Raw genomic sequence first — 22,196 nt, forward strand, 5'->3', positions numbered from 1 at the left:
GGTGAAGTTTCATTTTCAACAATAGTTTTTTTTTTCCTTCTCAAAAAAAAAAACAATAGTTTTTTTTTCTTTCATAATTTGTGAATTCTTGCAAATAAAACTTATTAACCGGTAAATAAACATTATCAATTCTAATAAGATTCATGTACCTCTTGAGAATTCAAAGTTAAGAATAAGTCTATGTTTACTAAACTGAAGATTTAAATATTGTAATTGAGAATTTAGTGCAGCATAAAAAAATTTAATAAATAATAATACACAATTATAAAGTCATTTTACTCATTGGAGAAAAATAAGTGTGAAACAATCCTTTGGGTGGAGTTAGATAGCGCATCAACACCCATATCTCAAAATTCTTAACTTTTAATTTTTGATCCTAAATAAGTAAATAACCAAATATCATACGAAATCATAGTTTTGATGCATAAGTTATTCATTTTTCAAAGCAAAGTTTATATATATAGACACACACGTACACACATATAGTTCTATTAGTTAAAGTATATATTTTTTCCTTTTTTTTTTGGAAGAGAGCGATGGATCTTATTTATGGGTTAGGTGCACACTTCAATTTTTTTGGTTTTTGAGGGACTAATTTCCAATTCGGAGGGGGAAATTATGAATTTTCAATCCAAATTTCTATCACACTACATTGTTGTACCAGTATTGTTATTATACTATTATTAGGTAAACTTTTTTTTTTTTGGAGGAAAAATTATTAGGTTAGCTAGGTTCTATAAATGAGTCCCCTTTCCACAATATTATTCACTCTTTTAGCATTATATTAGGCCACATATTTTAGCTTCAACATTAAACTTTCATAAGAGTTTAGAGATAAAAGGATGTTATAAATTTATAATAGCTTAGAGATATAGGATCCGATCCATTTGGCTCTGCGTGATTTTTCAAAAGAAAATGCAGAAAGGCAATTATTTGATTCGCATGTTCTGAACTTTACAATTTCAAATGGCAGTAGCACCAACGGAGCTAAAACCGCAATTATTTTTCACAATTTAGATGTTTCTCATAAAACACTCTCACACACACATTGTTTTACTATTAGGGTCTGTTTGATTGGAGGGGTAGAAAAGTAGGTGGATAGAAAATGGCGGGAGGATGGAAACGTGAGAGGATAGAAAATTTTTTTAATTTCCTTTCTTTTTGTTTCGTTGGGAGTGAAAAAGTGAAGTGATAGAAAAATTGAGTTTGTATAAATTTACTGTATATCTATGTTAAAAAAAGATGGCCAATTAAAACAAAAAAAGTGACAAAAAAGAATCATCAAAATTTATTAAAAAATAAAAATGATGTCTAGAAAAAAAAAGTTAAAAAAAAAACAAAAAACAAAAACAAAAACAAAGCTCTATCATGCCAATGCCCCAGGAAATCAAAAGAAAAAAGGGAAAAGAAAGAAGAAGGAAGAGGCAACTTACAGGCGATGTCTAGGAAAGCAAAAGGAAAAAAAGAAAAAAAGAAGAATGAGCACAAAAAAAAAAAAAAAACACTTTCTGGTCGGCCCGGAGAGAAAAAATCCAGGTTCCACCATTTCTTTTTCCTCTCTCCTTCCTAACCAAACACCCTTCAGAAAGTTTTTCCTCCTTATCATTTTTTTTCCGATCCTCCCTAAAATCTACTCTACCAAACACACCTTTAGCGTTCTTGTTGTACCTTTCCCTCTATTTCACCTCTACTTCTCCTTATGTTTATGTTACGTCATTGTCGTCATGCACTTGTGCTAATTGACACCTTTAACCACACCTTTAACCACACCTTTATTTTTTCTCCAATCTCCACCATCCAACCAAGTAAAACACCGAATTTTCTTTCTCTTAGGCCGTGTTTGGTTCAAAAGAAAATATGTTTTGACAATAAAATAATTGTCAAATACTTACTTCACGAGGTGTGGTGTCTTCACTCTCCATGTGTAACCTTTTCAATTTTAATTTTAATTTTTTTAAAAATTAGACACTTAGTCTTAGGTCATGACCAAATATTGGTGTTGTAGTTTAGTCCTTTTAAGTAATTTGCACCAGAAACAATAGTTTTAGACAAGCATTCTCCAAATACTCATTTGACAAAAATACCACCTTTTTCATGAGTTTGGACAAACACTTATATGTAATTTTAAAAATCACTTTTCCAAAATGCAAAATTTAATGTCGTGTATTTTAAAAAAATATAAAAAAAATGTTCCTCTACAAATAGTTAACACAAATGGACCCAAGGAATAGAGATGATTTGATACAACCTTTTACTATCACAAAATTAAAATTTACTTCTATATTTTATAGTTTATACTCGGTTATTACGGTTATTCTTTTCACTCATTTTTTTTTAGTGAAAAGTTGAAAATTATTTTAATCAGGATAGATTTTCAATTACAGTGATCGAATCAAATTTTTTTTATTTTTTTACAAGCAATGCATCTATACATTCCAAGACCTCCCTTTATTACTTCAAAAAAAATAAAAATGGCCTTAATCAAAGGGTGGTCTCATAAGATATCCCCCCCTACATTATGGGTGTGCATTAATCATATGGGGGATTGGGTTTAAGGTACTTTTCAACCTAATCTGAACTCTTTGAGTTTGTAAATCGCCAACCTTACATAATATGTAGGGGGCGTTTGGTTCACCGTATATTACATTATGCCGTAATATTACGTTATTGTAATTTTACATTAATGTAATCTCAATATAAGAATGCAATATTACATTGTTTAGGAATGTGATAAGATTAAAATGGTGTGATATATTTTGTAATTTTAAATTATGGTAATGTTAGAAAAAATAAAATAAACAAAATTTTTTAATGTCATATTATCATAATGTACGTCACATTAAAGGCACATTACAACAAATCAAATGCCCTCGTAGTGATTGTGTTAAGTTGTGTCATTTTTAGTTGTGACAATTTTCATATGCATAATAAAATAGAAGCGAATAAATTTAATGAACATGTTTAAAAAGCATATAATTTTTAAAATATTAATAGAATGGATTGGGTCCATTACTTGTGTTATAAATCTCGCCAACCTAAACTTGAGCTTTAAATGATTTAGGCTAAAATGTAAATCCGACCCTCTAAATTTTACCAAAATTCATTTAATTCCTTTAATTTTACATTCGGTCAATTCAGTCCTATAAGTTTCAAATATGTTCAATTAAGTCATTCTGTTTGATTTCGTCAACTGCATTGTTAGTTTCATTAAAAAAAAAATGGTTAATTTCTCAATTTAAAAAATCCATAAAAATTATATTTTGAAGAAACAAAAGTTTTAAAAATAGAACTTCAATCTCTCTCTCTCTCTCTCTCGGTTTTCTTTCTCCTCTCTCTTCTCTTTCTATAATTTGAATCTCTCACACTCTCTCTCTAGGCTGGACCCAAGGAGCTCATTTCCAAGCTTTGTTCATGACTGACCACCAAGCTCAGTCGCTTGCCGCTTCTCACCGGTCACTGTTTGACAATCATTGCTTGGTGGTAGTCATCTTTCTTTTAGCTCAGTTCGGCTAGGCCAATCTCCTTCTTTCCTTGTTTTCTCATCAAATCCTCATCGGAGTTTCAACCCACCGCTGGGCTATTGTGTTTGGTTGGTTTTAGAGTCTTTTGGATTTGGTGATCAACTCGGTGAGCTCTCTCTTTGATCTGATCTAGGTCTCTAGATTTTTTCTCTCCAATCTAATCTGGGTCTCCTTGGATTCTCTCTCTCTGATTTGATTTGAGTTTCCAAGTCCAGTTTTTAGTGAAATCTGTTTTTATTTTTTATTTTGTTTGTAAAAACCATATGAACTCGGAAATTGAAAAACCCAGAAAAATTGATTCTTTGAATAAATAGCGAATTTGTAAATTGTATGTGATATTGATAATTGACGTTGGATCCTTTTGTTCGAGTTTGTTGTGCTTTGTTCTGAATTTGTGTATTGAAATTTTGTATTTTGATGCCATTTTTGGTTGTAAACAATGTAAAGAATTTTTTTGTTATTCGTGTGCTGGATTTGTTGTGTTTCTAGGATTTCTTTATTTTGTTTTATAATTAAATTAGTTTTTTGCTTTTTTTTAATAATTAAAAAATTAAAAGAAAAAATGCACTTAACGGTAGGGCATTAACGGAAGTTAGTGAAAAACTTAAATTCACAAATGATAAAATTAAAAGACTAAAATGAATTTTGATAAAACTTAGAAAGTCAATTTTACATTTTAACCAAACATTTACTAACAATTCAACTCGACCCTTGAAAAAATAACCCGAGCCTCGGTTGGATTTGATTAGATCGAACTTCATGGAATCGGTGGGTTAAAAGTTAAAACTTGAAAGCAGGCCCCTTTAAGTCTGATTCAGATCCTCTAGAGTTCCTAGGGTACTCTACCAAATAGAGTTCATTAAATCCTAACCACTCTTTAATGATTTAATGGTCTAGATTTTGCCATGTCAGCATTTCATTAACAATCATCTTAATTGTTTTGTTTACAACATTATTTTATTATTTCAAGAATATTATTAATGAAATACTGACATGGCAGAATCTAGACCATTAAATCATTAAAGAGTGGTTAGGATTTAATGAACTCTACTGGTAGAGAACCCTAAGAACTCTAGAGGATCTGAATCCAAGCCTTTAAGTCTGCTTCATAATAATACGAATAATAGCAACCCCACCTGTCATTTCTTTATCCATTAGTCATACCCACTAGTGTCCGAATTGGCTCCATTATTATTTTGTCTCTTCTGAGGGACCGTATGAGCTATAAGCAAATGGTTTTGTAGGCCAAATACCAGTGTATTCTCCCAATCTGCTGGCAAAACTGCCTATAGTTTTGCATCCAATATCTTCTCACCTGCCACTATCTTCACACGTTATATAAGATCCCTTTCCTTACATTGAGCACCATCAAAATTCAAAACCCAAAATCCATTTTTCATCTTCCGAACTTCCAAATTTCCATTTGTTTCAGTTCCAATTTAGAGCAAGAAAAAAGTATGGGTGCAACAAGTAAAGCTTCTTGGATGGTGGCAGCAAGTATTGGTGCAGTTGAGGCCTTGAAAGACCAAGGTGTTTGCAGATGGAACTATCCTCTAAGGTCACTTCACCAGCATGCGAAGAACAATATCAGATCATACTATCAAGCCAAGAAACTCTCAGCTCAGTCTTCCTCGGCTATATCTAGTAAAGTGAACAACGAGAAGCTAAAGCAGAGTGAGGAGTCTTTGAGAAAAGTCATGTATTTGAGTTGTTGGGGTCCTAACTGATCCCCCTACACTTCTTGTAAATATATGGCCAAGTTTTGAATGAATATAAATTGCTTCATCCCAAATTTTTGTCTGTTATCCTTATCCCTACTAATTTCATTTTACTAATGGTCAATTTTGTACACCAGTCGGAGCTTTTGTAGTATTCAGCTTTTATAGTCATTTTTGCCGAGAATTGCTAATATTTGTATATTTTTGACATGTTCCTCCTTGTATTTTATCTTCGTTTTTATAGGTATGTTCGGGTTATAGAATGAATTGAATTTGGTCGAATTTGAACAGGATAAAGCAGAACTGAGATATATTCAAATGATTTTTATTTACCCATTTTATAGTATCTGTAACGTGATTAAAATCTTTCTTTGAGGTGCAATTTCCCTTTCTACCGGAGAAAATAATTTGCAATCAGAAAATGTAAAGGTTTTTTTTTTTGGATAGATTTTGGATAATTGGATGAGTTCTACAATGACAAGAAGTGGATAAGCATTTTTAAGAAAATTGCCACCTTGTCCTTCAACAGTAAGGTTGGAGCATTTGTTTTGTTGCTTGGGAGGGTTAGATATAAATACAAGGGCATTGCATTTGCTTTCTTCAGGGTTACAACCTATTGAATATTAGTAGAATTTAGTATATTCAACACATTTTCCGTATTGAAAGAAAGGAGCTCATAAAATTTTGGGGCCGAAAGGCAAGAACATAAAATTTTTAATTTTTTCTACTTGAGGAAAAAAAATCATTTAAACAAAGTGGGGGGGCCATTTTAGGATGGAACCAGAGATTTGTCTTTGAGAATGTCAAAACAAGAACAAATTTTTATTTTGATCATTCAAGTAAGAAATATATTGGAATTCAAAACTAAATTATCTATTTACTATTAACAAAATATAAACATGAAAAATTGTTTCTTAAGACATTTCTTCTTGATCATTTATGATATATTAAAAGAAATTAATTTGTTTGGCAAAAATTAATTTTGCCAATTTATTTTACTATTCAGTTTATTTTTACTACTATTCATGGGTCTCACTGTGTTTTTGGTACTATTAATGGGTCCCATTGTACTATTTCAGCTAACTTTTACCTTTATCTCTAGTATTTTTAGTAAAAAATTTTCAGTTTCAGCAAAATAAGTGGATTTCAAACAGACCCTATGATTAACTTTGTACTAAATTTTACAACAGCTTCCCATTTGATGTAAAAATCAACCAATTCTGGAAAATATCGTCTTCCATTTTAATGAAAAATTTAGTTTTGATAATATTCATTAGTGAAATGTTCGTTCCATATATATAAAAGCGGAGATCTCATGTGAGAGTGCATGAGTTCTGTAGAGTCCTAATATTGCATTTAGCTTTTTTAACCTTTTCTCATTAAGTTGTTTTTACTATTACTCAAAAAATCACGTTAATTTCTTTTTACTATTATCTAAAAGATGAGCTGTTGTTGAAAATTAAACCAAACCTTATGTAAAGCCCAAACCCACTTATTCTTTTACATATTATGACCTAAGCATGATCATTTCCCATGTGTAGATGAAAGCCTAAACCCTAACCCACTTACAAACTCTCTTTCTCCTCCCCCATGCGTAGAAGCTCTCTTCCTTCGTAAGAGCTTCCCTTCAAACTACATACATTTTTCAACTTCTTTACAAACAACGGTTTGTAGTTCATATCCACTGATCCTATCTAACCAAAACAGTGTTCCTACTCATTTTTCAAGTCTTAATTTAGCCATTCTATGTAAACAAATGGAGATGAATGGCCAGGGAAGATATACAATCACTCTAAAAAATAAAAATAAAAAGAAGTGTACAATCTAACATCAATAGTCCCACCACTCTATTTTCACTTCCTCTTCCAAAACCTCTCTCTCTCTCCCTCTCTCATTTTGAGTGCTAAATTAGGATTCCCCAAAATGAAGATAATATTCAATCTTACCAATGGGCTACACATTAGAAGGATTGTCTACTAAGATAATGAGTGCTTCTCTTGCTGTGTTACAGACTTACAAGATTAATTCTTAGGTACTCCCGGAGCACGGTGAATAGTGCTCATTTCTCTAACATTTATGATATGGTCCACTGATTAAATTCATGATGGGGTCCATCATGAAAGTGAGAGGAGTGAACACCATTTTACTGTACTTTGAGAATACCTAAGAATTTTTCATATTAAAAAAAAAGTCAAATGCTATGTGATATGGCACAGGCACCAATAGTCATATTTCATTCAACTATATTCATATTAAATTTTGAGTTGTCATTGATTCTATAGTACTATGTATAAAAATCAATTTGTTAACGACTTTTGATAAGCTCCTACAACTGATTAAGAAATTCACAAAAAGTTGGATCAAATTGTTTGTGTGCCTTCGAATTGCAGGTTTTTTTTTTTTTTTTTCCTTACACAAATGCATGAAAGTGGTAGCTCCATCATAAGCATAAAGATGATCATAAGTTCAGATATTGACACACAATTGAGATACTATGGTAATTGATTTTAATAGCATTTGTCCTTTTGGAAAATCTAAAAAATTTATAGGATTCTAGCCACAAATATTTGGCATAAAATCTAAGACGCAAAAATATTTTTGGTACCCCACAATAGTAACTAAAGAGGACTATAGAAACTTTTAGTTAGATGCACACCAATTTTTTTTTTAAAGTCTTCCTATAGAATTTATTGTTTTAGTTTGAGACCAATATAATTTAATTATACTTTTTATGCAAAGTTTGAGACCAACATACTTTTAGGCAAAGTTTTCCTTTAAATCGCACGGGTTTCCGACTAGTTTGTAATAAAAATTGGAAGAGTAAGTACTAGTACAACCACTTTGAAAATATATTAATAATTTATTGATTTTCAACTTCATAACAGCCATTGGCAATGGCATGAATAAAAGTACTTAACAAATGTTTTTGAAGTGCAATTGTCCAACTGCATGGTGAAGTTTCATTTTCAACACTAGTTTTTTCATAATTTGTGAATCCTTGCATGTAAAACCTAGTAACTGGTGAATAAATATTATCAACTCTAATAAGATTCATGTCCCTTTTGAGAATTCAGAGTTGAGTTAAGAATAAGCAATTTCACTATATGTTTACTAAACCAATGATCTAAATCTTGTTATTGAGAATTTACTATGGCATAAAAAAATATAATCAATAATAATACAAAATTATAAAGTCATCTTACTCATGCGAGAAAAACAAGTACCAAACAAAATTTTTTTTTCTTCTCCTATGTGTATTCAAAATTGTCAAATACTTCACGAGGAGGTGTGGTGTCTTCACCCTCCCTGTGTAATCTTTTTAATTTTAATTTTTTAAAAATCAATCTTAGTCTTAGATTGGTTATGATCAAATATTGGTCTTATAACTCATTTTTGTTAATTTTCACCCGAAAGAATAGTTTTAGACAAGCATTCTCCAAATACTCATTTGACAAAAATACCACCTTTGCAAGAGTTGAAAATTTAAACAAACAATTATATGTAACTAGTAAGTTGCTTGTGCGATGCACAGATAATTTTGTGATATTTTATGTAAGACGGTTTTGGATAATGTTATACATATAGTATAAAGAAAAAGTAAACTAAATTAGAGTAAAGAAACATATACATTTTAAGATATTAAAAATTAGTTTAGTAGTTTCACTGCATATTTGTAGCCTTCTCAAGATAAGATTATTTATTTATTTTTTTAAAAATCATGAAACTAAAGATAAATGCAAAAAGTAACAAGACCATGAAAATCAACTAATTTATGCCCAACTCTTTCGCTATCTTCTACTCATCGATAGTGCGACATCAAGGCTCTGCTTGGGAGTTCATAAGGGAAGGGAATGGAATGGAATGAAATATATTTAAGTAAGGGAAATGAATGAAAAAGAATGGAATAGAATGAAATTAAGTAACCTTGATTGGATATTTTAAAATAAAGGAATGGAAAGGAATGAAAGTGAATAAAATGTAAGTAATCTTGTTTGGGAGTAACATGAAGGGAATGGAATGAAATCATTTTATGATACTATTATTATTAGACTCCTAGTTTAAAATAAATGATTGAATATATAGGGGTATTTTGGGAGTTTTAGTAAAAAATTCATTAAATCTAATTCTATTCCCTCCCATTCCTCCCAATTTCAGAGGGAATGAAAATTTGATGTTTTAGGGGAATAGAGAGGAATGAGTGTTCCCTCCTATCCATTCCATTCCCTCTCACTTAGGCCTCGTTTGGGAGGAGGGAATGAAATGGAATGGAAAGGAATGAAATGGAATGGAAAGGAATGAAAAAAAATAATTTTAGAATATTCTTTCATTCTCTTGTTTGGGAGTTTTGAATGAGGGAATGGAAAGTCCATTCCCTTGTTTGGGAGTTTAAGTGGGAGGGAATGGAATAGGTAGTAGAGAACACTCATTCCTCTCTATTCCCTTAAAACCTCAAATTTTCATTCCCCTCGAAATTGGGAGGAATGGGAGGGAATGTAATTAAATTTAATGAATTTTTTACTAAAATCCCAAAATACCCCTATATATTCATCCATTTATTTTAAAATAGGGGTTTAATAGTAATATTGTCAGAAAATGATTCCATTCCATTCCATACCCTCCATGTTACTCTCAAACAAGATTACTTACATTCCATTCATTTTCATTCCTTTATTTTAAAACATCCAATTAAGGTTACTTAATTCCATTCCATTCCATTCTTTTCCATTCCTTTCCCTTACTTAAATATATTCCATTCCATTCATTTCATTCCCTTATGATCATTCAATTCCATTCCATTCCCTTCCCTTATGATCATTCCATTTCATAACAATCCACAACATTTTTGTGTCTCTCTATCTCTCTTTCGGGTCTTATGTGGTTAGTTATTACTAGTAGTCCTATTTTTTTTTTTTTGCTATAATTTTCAAAATTACTAAAATGGTGGGCATGCTAAAAGACATGAAGAATAGAGAAATGTGTGGTGTGAGCTTAGGCAATTAATAAATATTAATAAGATAATAGTAAGATAAGTTAATGTGAACTTTTGGGTAACAGTAAAAAAAACTTAATGAAAGATGTAAAAAAGAAAAAAAAATGTTAAATGCAAAAGAGCACCATTTAGCAGGACCTCATTCTTTCCTGTATAAGGTCTCTGCTTATTTGTTTGTGTGTGTGTATACATATATGGATTTTAAAAATCACATTTCTCAAAATGCAAAATTTAAGTCACTTTTTATTGTTGTTGTTGTTGTTGTTATTATTATTATTATTTTTACTTATAAATATGAAGATGTGCTTTTACAAATAGTTAACTCAAATAGACCCAAGGAATTGAGATGATTTGATACAACCTCTTACTATCACAACATTTAAATTGACCTCTAGATTTTATAGTTTATACTAGGTTTCACTAATTTGTTTCCTAGCAAAACGTTGAACATTTTTTATAATCAGGATTAAAAATTTTCAATTACAATGATGGAATCAATTTGTGTTTTTTAAAAGCCATGCATCTATATGTTCCAAGACCTCCCTTCATTACTAACAAAAAAGCAAAACATGGCCTCAAACAAAGGGTGGTCTCATAATATATAATCTCCTACATTGTGGGTGTGCATTGATCATATGGGCTTTGGGTTTATGGTACTTTTCACCTAATCCATACGCCGAGTTTTTAAATCCCGAACCCTATACAACATGTAGTGATCGGGTTAGGTTGTGTGATTTTTAATTGTGACAATTTTCTTAGGCCTAATAAAATGGAAGGGTGGTTTTCATTCAACTACTAATTTAAGAATACCAAAGTAAATCAAAACTACAAATTCAAACAACCCTAAAATAAGGTACAATAATTTATAAAGCATATAATTTTAAAATTGAAAGCTAGATAGTAAAACTACTAGAGCTAATTACGACCCCCAATTTTTAAATTACTGCTTAATTGCTTGTAATCTACTTAACTAGATGCGGAATAAGAGTAATCAATGCGCAATAAATCGGAACTACTACTTAGTGCATGGACATACATAATTAACAATTAAGTATAAAACACAAAGAGTAAGGAAAGAGAGATGCAAACACGAGATAACATCGCGATGTGTTATCAAAGAGGAAAATCAAAGGACTTGGCATAAAAACCTCTCCGCGACCTTCTAAGCCAAAATAATCCATTGGTGAATAAGTTGGTGTACAAGGATAACCAAAAAGACCCTCCAAGCCTAATCTACCCAAAATACTTGAGCCCTCCAAGCTCCAGTTACCAACGGACTTCTCTGAGTCTTGTCTTCACTAGCTTCTTGGATCTTGCAATAGCGCTCGATTGCACTGTCAAGCTTCACTGGCTTATTTTGGCGAAGACCTGATTCTTCCCAAGTTCCAAAACACTCTCTACACTCTGAATGATTATGTTTGGATAAAATCTCCTCCCAAGGTATGACAATAGGAGAGCGGAAGGAGAAGAGACTACAAAGGAATTCTCACTTAAGGATGAGTAGCTCTCTCTAAAAAGTGGGTGTTGTAGAAACGTCTCTTTAGGGTTTTCTATCTGATTAGCTTTCTTATAATTTTGTGGGTAATAAGGGTATATATAGTGTGAGTGAAAGTAGGCCTGTCTATGGGTCAGTCTAGGTCGAGTTTATACCCAACCTGGAATCGACCTGACAACTTTGGGTGGAAGGCAAGCTGACCCGCCGTTGACTATAGGAAACCTTGTGGCGAGTTAGTCTCGGTTCGGGTCTATGGTGGTCAGTTTTGGGTGAAACCGACAGAGTAGAGTGTTCATAAAGATTTGGCCAAATCTCGATGAATCTCATCGAGATTTGGTTGGATCTTGACAGATCTCGACGTTGTCAAGATCGAGTTGGATCTCAATGGATCTCATTGTGATTTGACTGGATCTCGTTGTGATTTGACTGGATCTCGATGAATCTTATCTAGATCGGTCCAGATCTTAACAGATTTTGCCGGATCTATGTCTTAGAGAGAGGGGGAGGGTTGGAGAATGGCGAGCTTCAATAGGGAGATCGGTTGGAGTCGTTTTTCATATGAAGACTCGCCAATCGACTTGCCGGTTTCGGTTTCTAGAAGTAGAAATCTACTGTCGATTGTCACTGGCATTAGGTTTGATAGTTTTTGGTCCGGGTCGGCCGTTTTGGGCGGGTGGGTCGGTTGTCAGATTAGGATTGACAACCCTAGGTGAAAGGTAGGAAAGTCACACTTAAAATTCAGCTGGTCAATGTATCTAGCGAGTTGGCCAAGTCGCAAATGAGTCGCAAAACACATTGACTCTTGAACTTCCTCATGTGTTCCTCACATGACCTTTTGCGAGTGTTGCCGTTGCAAGCTAGTTGCAAGATTAACTGTTTTTTTTTTTACAATCTTCACTAATTTAATACTAAACGCATTACAATTAAATCCCACAAAATTAAAAAAAAAAAATTAGAAACTTTTGTCATAGAATATAGCCAACATAGATTCTATGTAAAAAGCATAACTTTACATAAATTGTTAATAGTATGGTTTGGGTCCCTTTAGATAATCCGGTTAAATTTTTGCCAATCTAAGCTCAAGCTTCAAAAGATTTACTACCAATCCCACCCAACCCATGAAAAATCAACTAGTGGTAGTTGGATTCGATTAGATAGAATTGGTGGGTTAATGGTTAAAACTTGATAGCAAGCCACCTATAGTTTGCTTCATAATAAAACAAAGAGTAAAATGCAAAACCAACTCTCTAAATTTCTTTAGATTTCATTTCATTCCTCTAACTTTGCGTTTGTTCATTTCAGTCTTCTAATTTTTAAGTTTATTCAATTAAGGCTTTTTCATTAACTTTTGTTATATGTTGTGGTTAATTTTTCAATTTTATAAATTTTTCTTCAAATTTTTTAAATTAAAAAAATGCAATAAATGATTGAAAAATATTTTCCAGATTTTTTTCAATAAATTTTTAATAAAAGTTAATGAAAATGCCTTAATTGAATAAATCTGAAACTTAAAAGACTGAAATGAACGAACGCAAAATTAGAGAACTGAAATGAAATTTAAAGAAAGTTAGAGATCAGTTTTGCAGTTTAGCTTAAAACAAATAATAACATAATAACAACCCCACCAATTATTTCTTTATCTATTAGTCATGCCCACTTGTATTAGTTGGTTCCTTATCTATTATCTTGTCTGTTCTGAGTGACCGTATGAGCTAAGCAAATGGTTTTGGAGTCCAAATACCAGGGTTTTCTCCCAAACTGCTGGCAAAACTACCTATAGTTTTGCACCCAAAATCTTCTCACCTGCCACTATCTTCACACATTATATAAGACCCCTCCCCTTACATTGTGAACCATCAAAATTCAGAACCCAAAATCTATAATTCATCATCCGAACTTCCAAATTTCCATTTTTCTCAGTTCCAATTTAGAGCAAGAAAGAAGTATGAGTGCAACAAGTAAAGCTTCTTGGATGGTGGCAGCAAGTATTGGTGCAGTTGAGGCTTTGAAAGACCAAGGTGTTTGCAGATGGAACTATCCTCTAAGGTCACTTCAACAGCTTGCGAAGAACAATATCAGATCATACTATCAAGCCAAGAAACTCTCAGCTCAGTCTTCCTCGGCTACATCTAGTAAAGTAAACAACGAGAAGCTAAAGCAGAGTGAAGAGTCTTTGAGAAAAGTCATGTATTTGAGTTGTTGGGGTCCTAACTGATCCCCTACACTTCTTGTAAATATAAGGCCAAGTTTTGAATGAATATAAATCGCTTCATCCCAAATTTTTGTCTGTTATACTTATCCCTGCCAATTTCATTTTACTAATGGTCGATTTAGGACAGCAGTCGGAGCTTTTTAGTATTCAACTTTTATAGTCATTTTTGCCGATATTTGTATATTTGTGACATGTTCCTCTTTGATTTCTATCTGCGTTTTTATAGGTAAGTTTGGGTTAGAGAATGATTTGAATTTGTTATATTTTGATTTTTGAACAGGATAAAGCTGAACTGAGAGAGATTCAAATTATTTTTATTTAGCCATTTTATGGTATCTGTTCTGTTACAAGAAACGTGATTAAAATCTTTCTTTGATTTTTACCGATGAAAATAAATTGCAATCAGAAAATGCAAAGGGGGGGAGTTTTGGATGAGTTCTACAATGATAAGCAGATAAGCATTTTATGAAAATTGCCACCCTGTCCGTCACCAGTAAGGACGAAGCCAGAATTTGTTGCTTAGGAGGGTTAGAGGCCGTTGGTAAGAAAGTTTGTATTTTTTGGAAATACGTAGGTAAAAAAACGTTTAAAAATATGTATAATGTTATTTAAAAACTGAAATATGTTATTAAACTACCCTAACAAACATGTCTTTAGATATAAATACAAGGCAGCGGTAGAGCTAGAATTTTAGTTTAGTTTAGAGGGCAAGATCAAAAGACAATAATTAAAAAATAACCTAAAATTATTGATGGCTATTAATAATAAAATTATAAACAAAAAATAATTGTCATACAAAGCCTATTAAAATTAAACAATTGTAAAGTATTTAATTCGTAGTATTGATGATCAATCATCAAAGTAAGTGATTAATCTATATACATAAAGTTTAGAGACCTAATTTGATTTCTCAAAATAAATTGAGAAAATAAATTTCAACTTTTCTCTATTCTTTTAATCATTTAAAATTTTGAATTTATGGTAAAAACTCAAATTTTGAAACCATGAAAATGCAAGAGATCAAGGAGAAAAATGTAATGGACATTTTAATGCTTTAGTACTGTGCAAGACATTATTATTATTATTATTATTATTATTATTATTATTGTTATTATGTGTAATTAGAGCTCCACGGGCAGAACTTCAAACGAGAAAAGAAGGAAATTTAGTTAAGTAGAAAAAAGAAAAAAGATAAAAAGAGTTTTTTTTTTTTGATACAAAGATAAAAAGAGTTAATATTGGTCAAAAGTGTAAACAGTTTTAACAAGTTTAGTTTGGTGACATTTATAATTTATTTCATATCATGTACAGTTTGTTTAAGAAAACTGTTTCCTTGTTTTTCTATTCTATGCCAGGGCTAACTCATTTTACATAAGCATATACATATATTAGGGGTGTCCACGGATCGGCCTGGGTCGGGTTTGTGCCCAACTCGGACTCGACCCGACAAACTTAGGTGGGAGAAATCAGAACCCAAAGCTGACCTGTATGGAGCTTTGGATCGGGTATTGTCGGTTTCGGGTGCATATCGAGCGGTTTCGGGTTCATTACCAGGGATCAAAATCTGGCCAAATTTTGGCTGAAATCTTGCCAGATATCGACAGATCTATCGAGATCTAGCCAACATTCCTCCATATCCTTCGAGATTTGGCCGAGATCTCGCTATATTTGTCAAGATTTAGCAGAGTTTTGAGTTTAGACTTACCGGTTTTTCACCTAAACACAAGACTTGATCAAGATCTCATTATATTTCTCAATGAATGTTCACATCGGCGTCAAGATCTCATTATATTTGTCGATGAATGTTCACATTGGCGCCGAGATCTCATTATATTTGCCGATGAATGTTCACAACGAGCGGGTCAGCTTCTTCGGTTTCTTAGGTAGTCAAACTGAGACTCGAACCAATCGTGTCAGGTCTTCACGCCGGTGACCCGCAGCTGACTGAACCACCACTCAAATCGAGCAGTTATCGGGTCGGAGATCGTCGGGCCGATCGGATTCTTTGGGCCGGGCGGGTGCTGGATAGCCCTAATATATATATATATATATATATATATATGTGTGTGTGTGTGTGTGTGTGTGTGTGTGTGTGTGTGTAATAGAGTTTTTAGGAGGAGTCAAGGGAAGTAGCTGCCCCCCTTTGGCTTTGCCCCTGAATTACAAGGTCAAGGGTATTTAATTTGATTTCTTGAAGCTAGAACCTATTGAATATTAGTAGAATTTAGAAAATTCAACACATTTTCCGTTTTGAAAGAAAGAAGCTCATAAAATTTTGGGGGCCAAAGGCTAGAATAAAAAATTTTAATTTTAATTCTTTTATTACTTAAGGAAAAAAAAGGGGGGGGGGGCGGGGGAGATCCTATGGGTGGAACCATAATTTTGTCTTTAAGAGAGTCAAAACAAGAACAACTTTTTTATTTTTATTTTTTATAATTCAAGTAAGAAATAATTAAGATTCAAAGCGAAATTAATAAATGAAATATAAATATAGTATCTGTGGGGAGTGGAGCAGTCTCTACTCGAGCCTTAAGCCCAAAAAGTTACTGGGCCATGGGAAAGTAGTTGGGCCTGATCAGTGTGATGATGCGAAAACTCAATGGATGATAATCCATAAGAGAGTTGAAAGCTAGATCGTCCTAGATGTTGAGGACAAGGTTAAGTACCATGGTCAGCTTGTTCCCATGGAATGGGAAAGTATTAGCTTATCCGAGGCATGAAGCACGGATAATCAATGCGTGACCTCTGGAAGACATTAATAACCACGGGAAACTCTTGGAAGGCGCAAGAAGAAAAAAGATCTTTACCTCCACATTTATGAGGGGGGTTTTTACTTGACATCTACCACATTAATTGCGCATAAGACAGCCTGAACAGTGCACGTAACTCCTGGGCAGTTAGAATTCCAGGATAAGAAGGTGAAGATATCGATAAAGTAAGGAAGAAATATCCCTGAAACTCTAGATGGGAACAGAACAGCTGTAATGATAAGAACAATGATTGAAGCTATAAAAGGTGGAGAGAGGCCAAAAGGCAAAAAAAATAAAAGAAAAAGAGAAATCTATGCAAGAAAAACAAGAAAGAGAAAGAGAGAAACAGTAGGTGTGACACCGCGGGAATGCACTTGAGAATTTGTAATAGTAACATTAGCATATTAATGGTGATAGAAACCCACTGCTTGTGTTTCCCACTGTAGAGTGTTTATTCCATGTTATTTACTTGTATTTGGATTGTGTGGATCTTTATAGTGAATCCCGAGGAGTGTACTTCGAGGACTAATTTCAATGTCCTTACAATTGGTGCCGTTTATGGGAATCACTCTACCAACCAGAAGACTCAAGAGTTGGGTTGTCTGAAACCATGGCTAAATCAAGAGTCTGTTCACGTGGATCGAAGTATGAAGTTGGAACTTCATAAGGAGACTCAACGACAACCTAGTCCACCTCTACAAAGTGAGGGGTTGGCTACCAATGTGGAGGGCCCGTCCTATGCGAATAGGGAAGTGGAGGTGGAGAGGTTGAAAGAGCAAGTGGCTTTGTAGCAAAGAAATGTTGAGAAGGATAAAGATTTGCTACACCGTAAAGACAAGGATCTGGGTCACCAGAGAAAACCAAGTTTGGCACCTAGTCACTCCTAAGGGGATAAGCGTTGAAGGGATGATGGGAACAGAAAGAGGGATAGGAGATCACCTTATTCTCATGAGGAGCAAGAGAAAACTCCCCTCAGGGAGAAAACAGTTTCTCCACCTCCTTACAAGAGTAGAAGAGAGGAGCAAGGGGGAAAGAGGTTGAAAGGCCCAGTTCCTCATTCTTAAGTCTTTGCGACTCCGAATGTTTCTAGTGAGGATGCCATGAGCAAGGCTTTGCATCAAATATCTCAGTCTTCATTCTTGGAAGAAATAGAGAAAACCGACTTACCAAAGAGATTTACTAGGCCGACTTTCACAATTTATGATGGCAAGGCGGATCCCGTGGAGCATGCCAGTCATTACAATCAAAGCATAACCATATACTCTAAGAATTAGGCCCTGATTTGTAAAATATTTCCTTCTAGCCTAGGTCCGATAGCTATGAAATGGTTTGACGAACTAGAAAAATAGGCTATCTGGGGTTATGAAGAGCTTATCAAAACATTTGGGGCCAGGTTTGTGACGTGTAATAGGACCCTAAAACCATTCGCCTCAGTCCTCACGTTAGTAATGAAGGAGAGAAAGACCCTTAGAGCTTATTGGAATCGTTACTGGGAGTTGTATAATGAGATTGGGGGAGATAACGGGGGAATTCCGCAAGTACCTTTAGGGTGGGCCTTTCCATTGATTCTGACTTGAGGGCCTTAAAGTCAATTACAGATATGAACAAACTGATGGAGCGGCAAGAGGAATATAAGAGACAAGAGGATGATCAGTTGCAAGACAAAGTTAAAGCAAAGGTACTTGTAGGAGAGAAGAAAGAGATTAAGGTGGAGTAAGCTCCTTAACCTTGGAGGGATTTCTTTTGACAGGCTTAGAAACCAAGGTTTGAATTGGTTAGCTCATTGTATAAAGATCATGTATATCGAATTGTGGAAAAAATTAAGAATCAGCCATACTTTTGTTGGCCAAACAAGATGAGTGGGGACATAACCAGACGGAATGAGAGCCTTTATTGCTCATATCATAGGGACCGTGGGCATATGACGGAGGATTGCCGAACCTTAAAGGAACACTTGCACTAGCTTGAGAAGGCAGGATACTTGGGAGAATTCTTATTATGGGATGACTCATGCCCATAAGACCTAAAAGGTGGCTCCACCACAAGAACATCAATACCAGCTCGGGGACTTATAGGGGTAATACATGCAAATAGGAAGTAGGTGGAGACTTTTTAAGGCACCACCTAGGGTGTTGACTGTGAGCACAGCCTCTGACTTAGAATTAAAGGGACCTGTGCCTAAGAGGAGACGCTGGGAGGCTAAGAGCATTGACTTTACGGGAAAAGACCTGCAGGGTATTGCTCAGCCCCATGAGGATGCCTTAGTAGTGATATTGCGGATTGGGGGTTTTGATGTTAAAAGAGTCATGATAGATTAGGGGAGCAGGGCATAAATTATGTACCTTGATCTGTATAAAGGTTAGGACTTACTTTTGAGGATTTGACGAAGTTAGATAGTCCCCTGGTGGCCTTTGATGGAAGCATTGTTGTGCCAGTTGGGCAGGTGACGCTACCTGTGGAAGTGGAAGGAAGAAAAGAAATGGTCCACTTTATAGTAGTACACTCATACTCTCCCTACATGGAAATCCTTGGATTCCCCTAGTAGGAATGACAACAGGTTGGGTTCGGGCCGGGTTTTTGCATACCCGAACATGACCTGCAGGTCTGGACTGATGACCTGAACCCGGCCCGATTATTTAACGAATTTTTTTTATAGGGCCCCAATCCGCCCTGCCAGGTCCCGTGGGCCCCGTTTTTTGAAATAAGCCCCAAACTCAACATCAAACCCACGGCCAAACAACTAATCCCAAAAATCCTTTCTTTTCAAATCTCCACAGCCACACCCAAATAAATAAATAAAAAAAATCCCATTTTTCAATCCTCAAACCCAGAAATAACAAAACCAACGAAGGAGATTTCAGATCAAACAAAAAATAAATATAAAGAAGAAGATAATAATAGAAATGGAGAGAGAAGAGACTCTTGGCCCTGAGTTGGAGATCAAAGAGAGAGAGCTTGTGATCTTCGGCCTTGGGTTTTAGATCTAGAGATAGAGGGAAGAGTGCTTAGGTTCAGCCATAGAGGCTCAACTTGGGACTGGCTATTGAGCAAGAGAAAGAGACGGAGCTACCTTAGATGGTGGCTCACGGAGGCGACTTGTGGTGGCATCAAGTGGGGATGGGATAATAGAGAATAGACCGGCGGTAACAACTAGGGATGGGACCGGCGGTGCAGAGAACTTGGACGGCGCCGCGGCAGTGCTTGAGAGTGAGTGTGTGAGTTGTGAGATTGAAAGTGAGTGACAGGGTGCTCGTATGTGAGGCCGTGTGCTGTGTGAGGTGTGAGGCAGTGTGAGGTGTGTGCTTTTGTGAGGCAGCGAGGGTGAGGAGGGAGGCCTGAAAAAATGAGGGAGTTAGGGTTAGTAAAGCTATATATATAGGGGGGTTTTAGTAATTGCATAACTAACGAACTGAATTTTTTATAAAACCCGGACCCGACCCGGACTCGCTTCGCGTTTTTTTCTTAAAACCCATACCCAACCCTATTCCTTATCGAACCGGGTAAAACCCAGCCCATTAGGGCCGGGCCGGGCCGAGTACCTGCGGGTCGGGCATAAATTGCCATCCCTAGCCCCTAGATCCATTCTATGGGTGTGGTACTCTCTTCCCTGCACCAGAAGGTGAAATTTCCAACTAAGTATGACTTTGTAGAAATACGCAAAGATCAATCTATGGCTTGGAAGTTCCAGATAGTTGCTGTGGGGCATAAGTAGGAGGCTGAGTCTGGGTCATCAAATCCCTTGTAACAGTTACAGTCCCTACCCGAGGATACTTGTGAGCAGCTGGAGATGATACATATTGACCTTTGGGACAAGTATTTCCAGGAAGGAGCTAAACTCCTTATGTCGAAAAAAGTAGAGTTAGTCTTGTTTTTAATAAAAAAATTTAGATGTGTTTGCATGGAGCCCATATGAAGCGCCTGGGGTGGATCCAGATTTTATCTGGTCATCGACTTAATGTTGATCCTCATGATATACCAAAGAAGCAAAGGCCTCGTAGATCCTCAGATATGCATGTTAAGGTAGTGAGGCAAGAAGTGGACAAACTTAAAGAAGCTGGGGCAATCAAAGAGGTTTACTATCCCGAATGGTTAGCTAATACGGTGGTAGTAAAGAAAAAGAATAGGAAGTGGAGAGTATGTGTCAACTTCACGGACTTAAATAAGGCATGTCCTAAAGATCCTTTTCTAGTGCCAAAGATAGATCAGCTTGTTGATGCAACTTTTGGGTATCCCAGGATGAGTTTTCTTGATGCTTTCCAAGGATACCACCAGATAGCGCTGGCCCCTGAGGACCAAGAGAAGACTTCTTTTGTTACCCCCACTGGTAATTTTCATTATAAGGTCATGCCATTCGGGTTATAGAATGCGGGCTCTACCTATCAAAGAATGGTAACCAAGATGTTCAAAGAGCAATTAGGAAGAAATATGGAAGCATACATCGATGACATGGTAGTAAAGAGGAAGGCCACTAAGGATCATCTCACGGATCTCGAAGAAACGTTTGAGACACTACGGAAGCATCATTTGAAGTTGAATGCCTCAAAATGTGCCTTTGAGGTTAGCTTGGGAAAGTTTCTGGGCTACCTGGTGACGCATCAGGGTATAGAAGTTAATTCGGACCAAATTGTAGCTCTGCAAAATTTAAAATCATCTCGGAGTCCTAAGGAGGTCCAGCGACTTACAGGGATGACCGCGACTCTCAATTGTTTCATTTCCAGGTCTACGGATAGATGTTGAACCTTTTTCCAGTTGTTGAAGAAGTGGAAAGGCTTTCAGTGGACGGATGAATGCTAGCAAGCTTTCGAAGAGTTGAAACTATACCTGTCTCGGGCTCCCATTTTGTCAAGGCCAGTTCCCGAAGAAATGCTGTATATAGATTTAGATGTAACTGATCATGCGGTGAGTACTGTTCTGCTAAGGTTGGATCAAGGAATTCAAAAACCAATCTTTTATATCAATTTAACTCTTGTGGAATCAGAGACGCAGTATCTCCCTTTGTAAATAGCCATGCTAGTAGTAATTCATGTTGTGCGGAGGTTGCCCCACTAATTTCAAGCCCACACTATAATTGTGCTAATTGAGCACCCCTTGCAATCATTGATCAATAAATAAGACTTTATGGGGAGGATAGCCAAGTGGGGGGATTCTTTGGGAGCCTTTGATATACAATATAAGCCCCGAACCTCTATCAAAGGGCAAGTCTCAGCAGAATTCATTGCAGAATTCACACCCAAGCAGTTTGAAATTTACGGATAGATGAGGGCAAGACAATGGAACCTCGGGAAAACGTATGGCAGGTGTACGTAGATGGGGCGTTGAATTACCAAGGAGCAGGGGTTGGGATTATACTTATTTCTCTGAAAGGAATTAGAGTTGAGAGTCATTCAGACTGGGTTTCCCCGCATCCAACAATGAGGCCAAATATGAAGCACTCCTTGCGGGGCTCCAAATGTCGAAACAGATTGGGGCAAATAAGGTACATTTGTATTGTGATCCGTGGTTGGTTGTTA

The 22,196-nt window shown here is 35.3% G+C and overlaps 2 protein-coding genes across 2 annotated transcripts; both read left to right on the forward strand.

Annotated features, from left to right (window-relative positions):
• The first annotated feature begins 4,783 nt into the window (after nucleotides 1–4,783).
• Nucleotides 4,784–5,313, forward strand: LOC142638214 (uncharacterized). The gene has a single exon (XM_075812231.1). The coding sequence runs from the start codon at nucleotides 4,979–4,981 to the stop codon at nucleotides 5,246–5,248; it is 270 nt and encodes an 89-aa protein (XP_075668346.1). The 5' UTR covers nucleotides 4,784–4,978; the 3' UTR covers nucleotides 5,249–5,313.
• An 8,135-nt stretch (nucleotides 5,314–13,448) lies between these two features.
• On the forward strand, nucleotides 13,449–14,003 carry LOC142638215 (uncharacterized). Its single transcript, XM_075812233.1, has one exon. The coding sequence runs from the start codon at nucleotides 13,670–13,672 to the stop codon at nucleotides 13,937–13,939; it is 270 nt and encodes an 89-aa protein (XP_075668348.1). The 5' UTR covers nucleotides 13,449–13,669; the 3' UTR covers nucleotides 13,940–14,003.
• Nucleotides 14,004–22,196: the final 8,193 nt, after the last annotated feature.

The sequence above is a fragment of the Castanea sativa genome, chromosome 6, assembly GCF_040712315.1.
Source record: "Castanea sativa cultivar Marrone di Chiusa Pesio chromosome 6, ASM4071231v1".
NCBI lineage: Eukaryota > Viridiplantae > Streptophyta > Magnoliopsida > Fagales > Fagaceae > Castanea > Castanea sativa.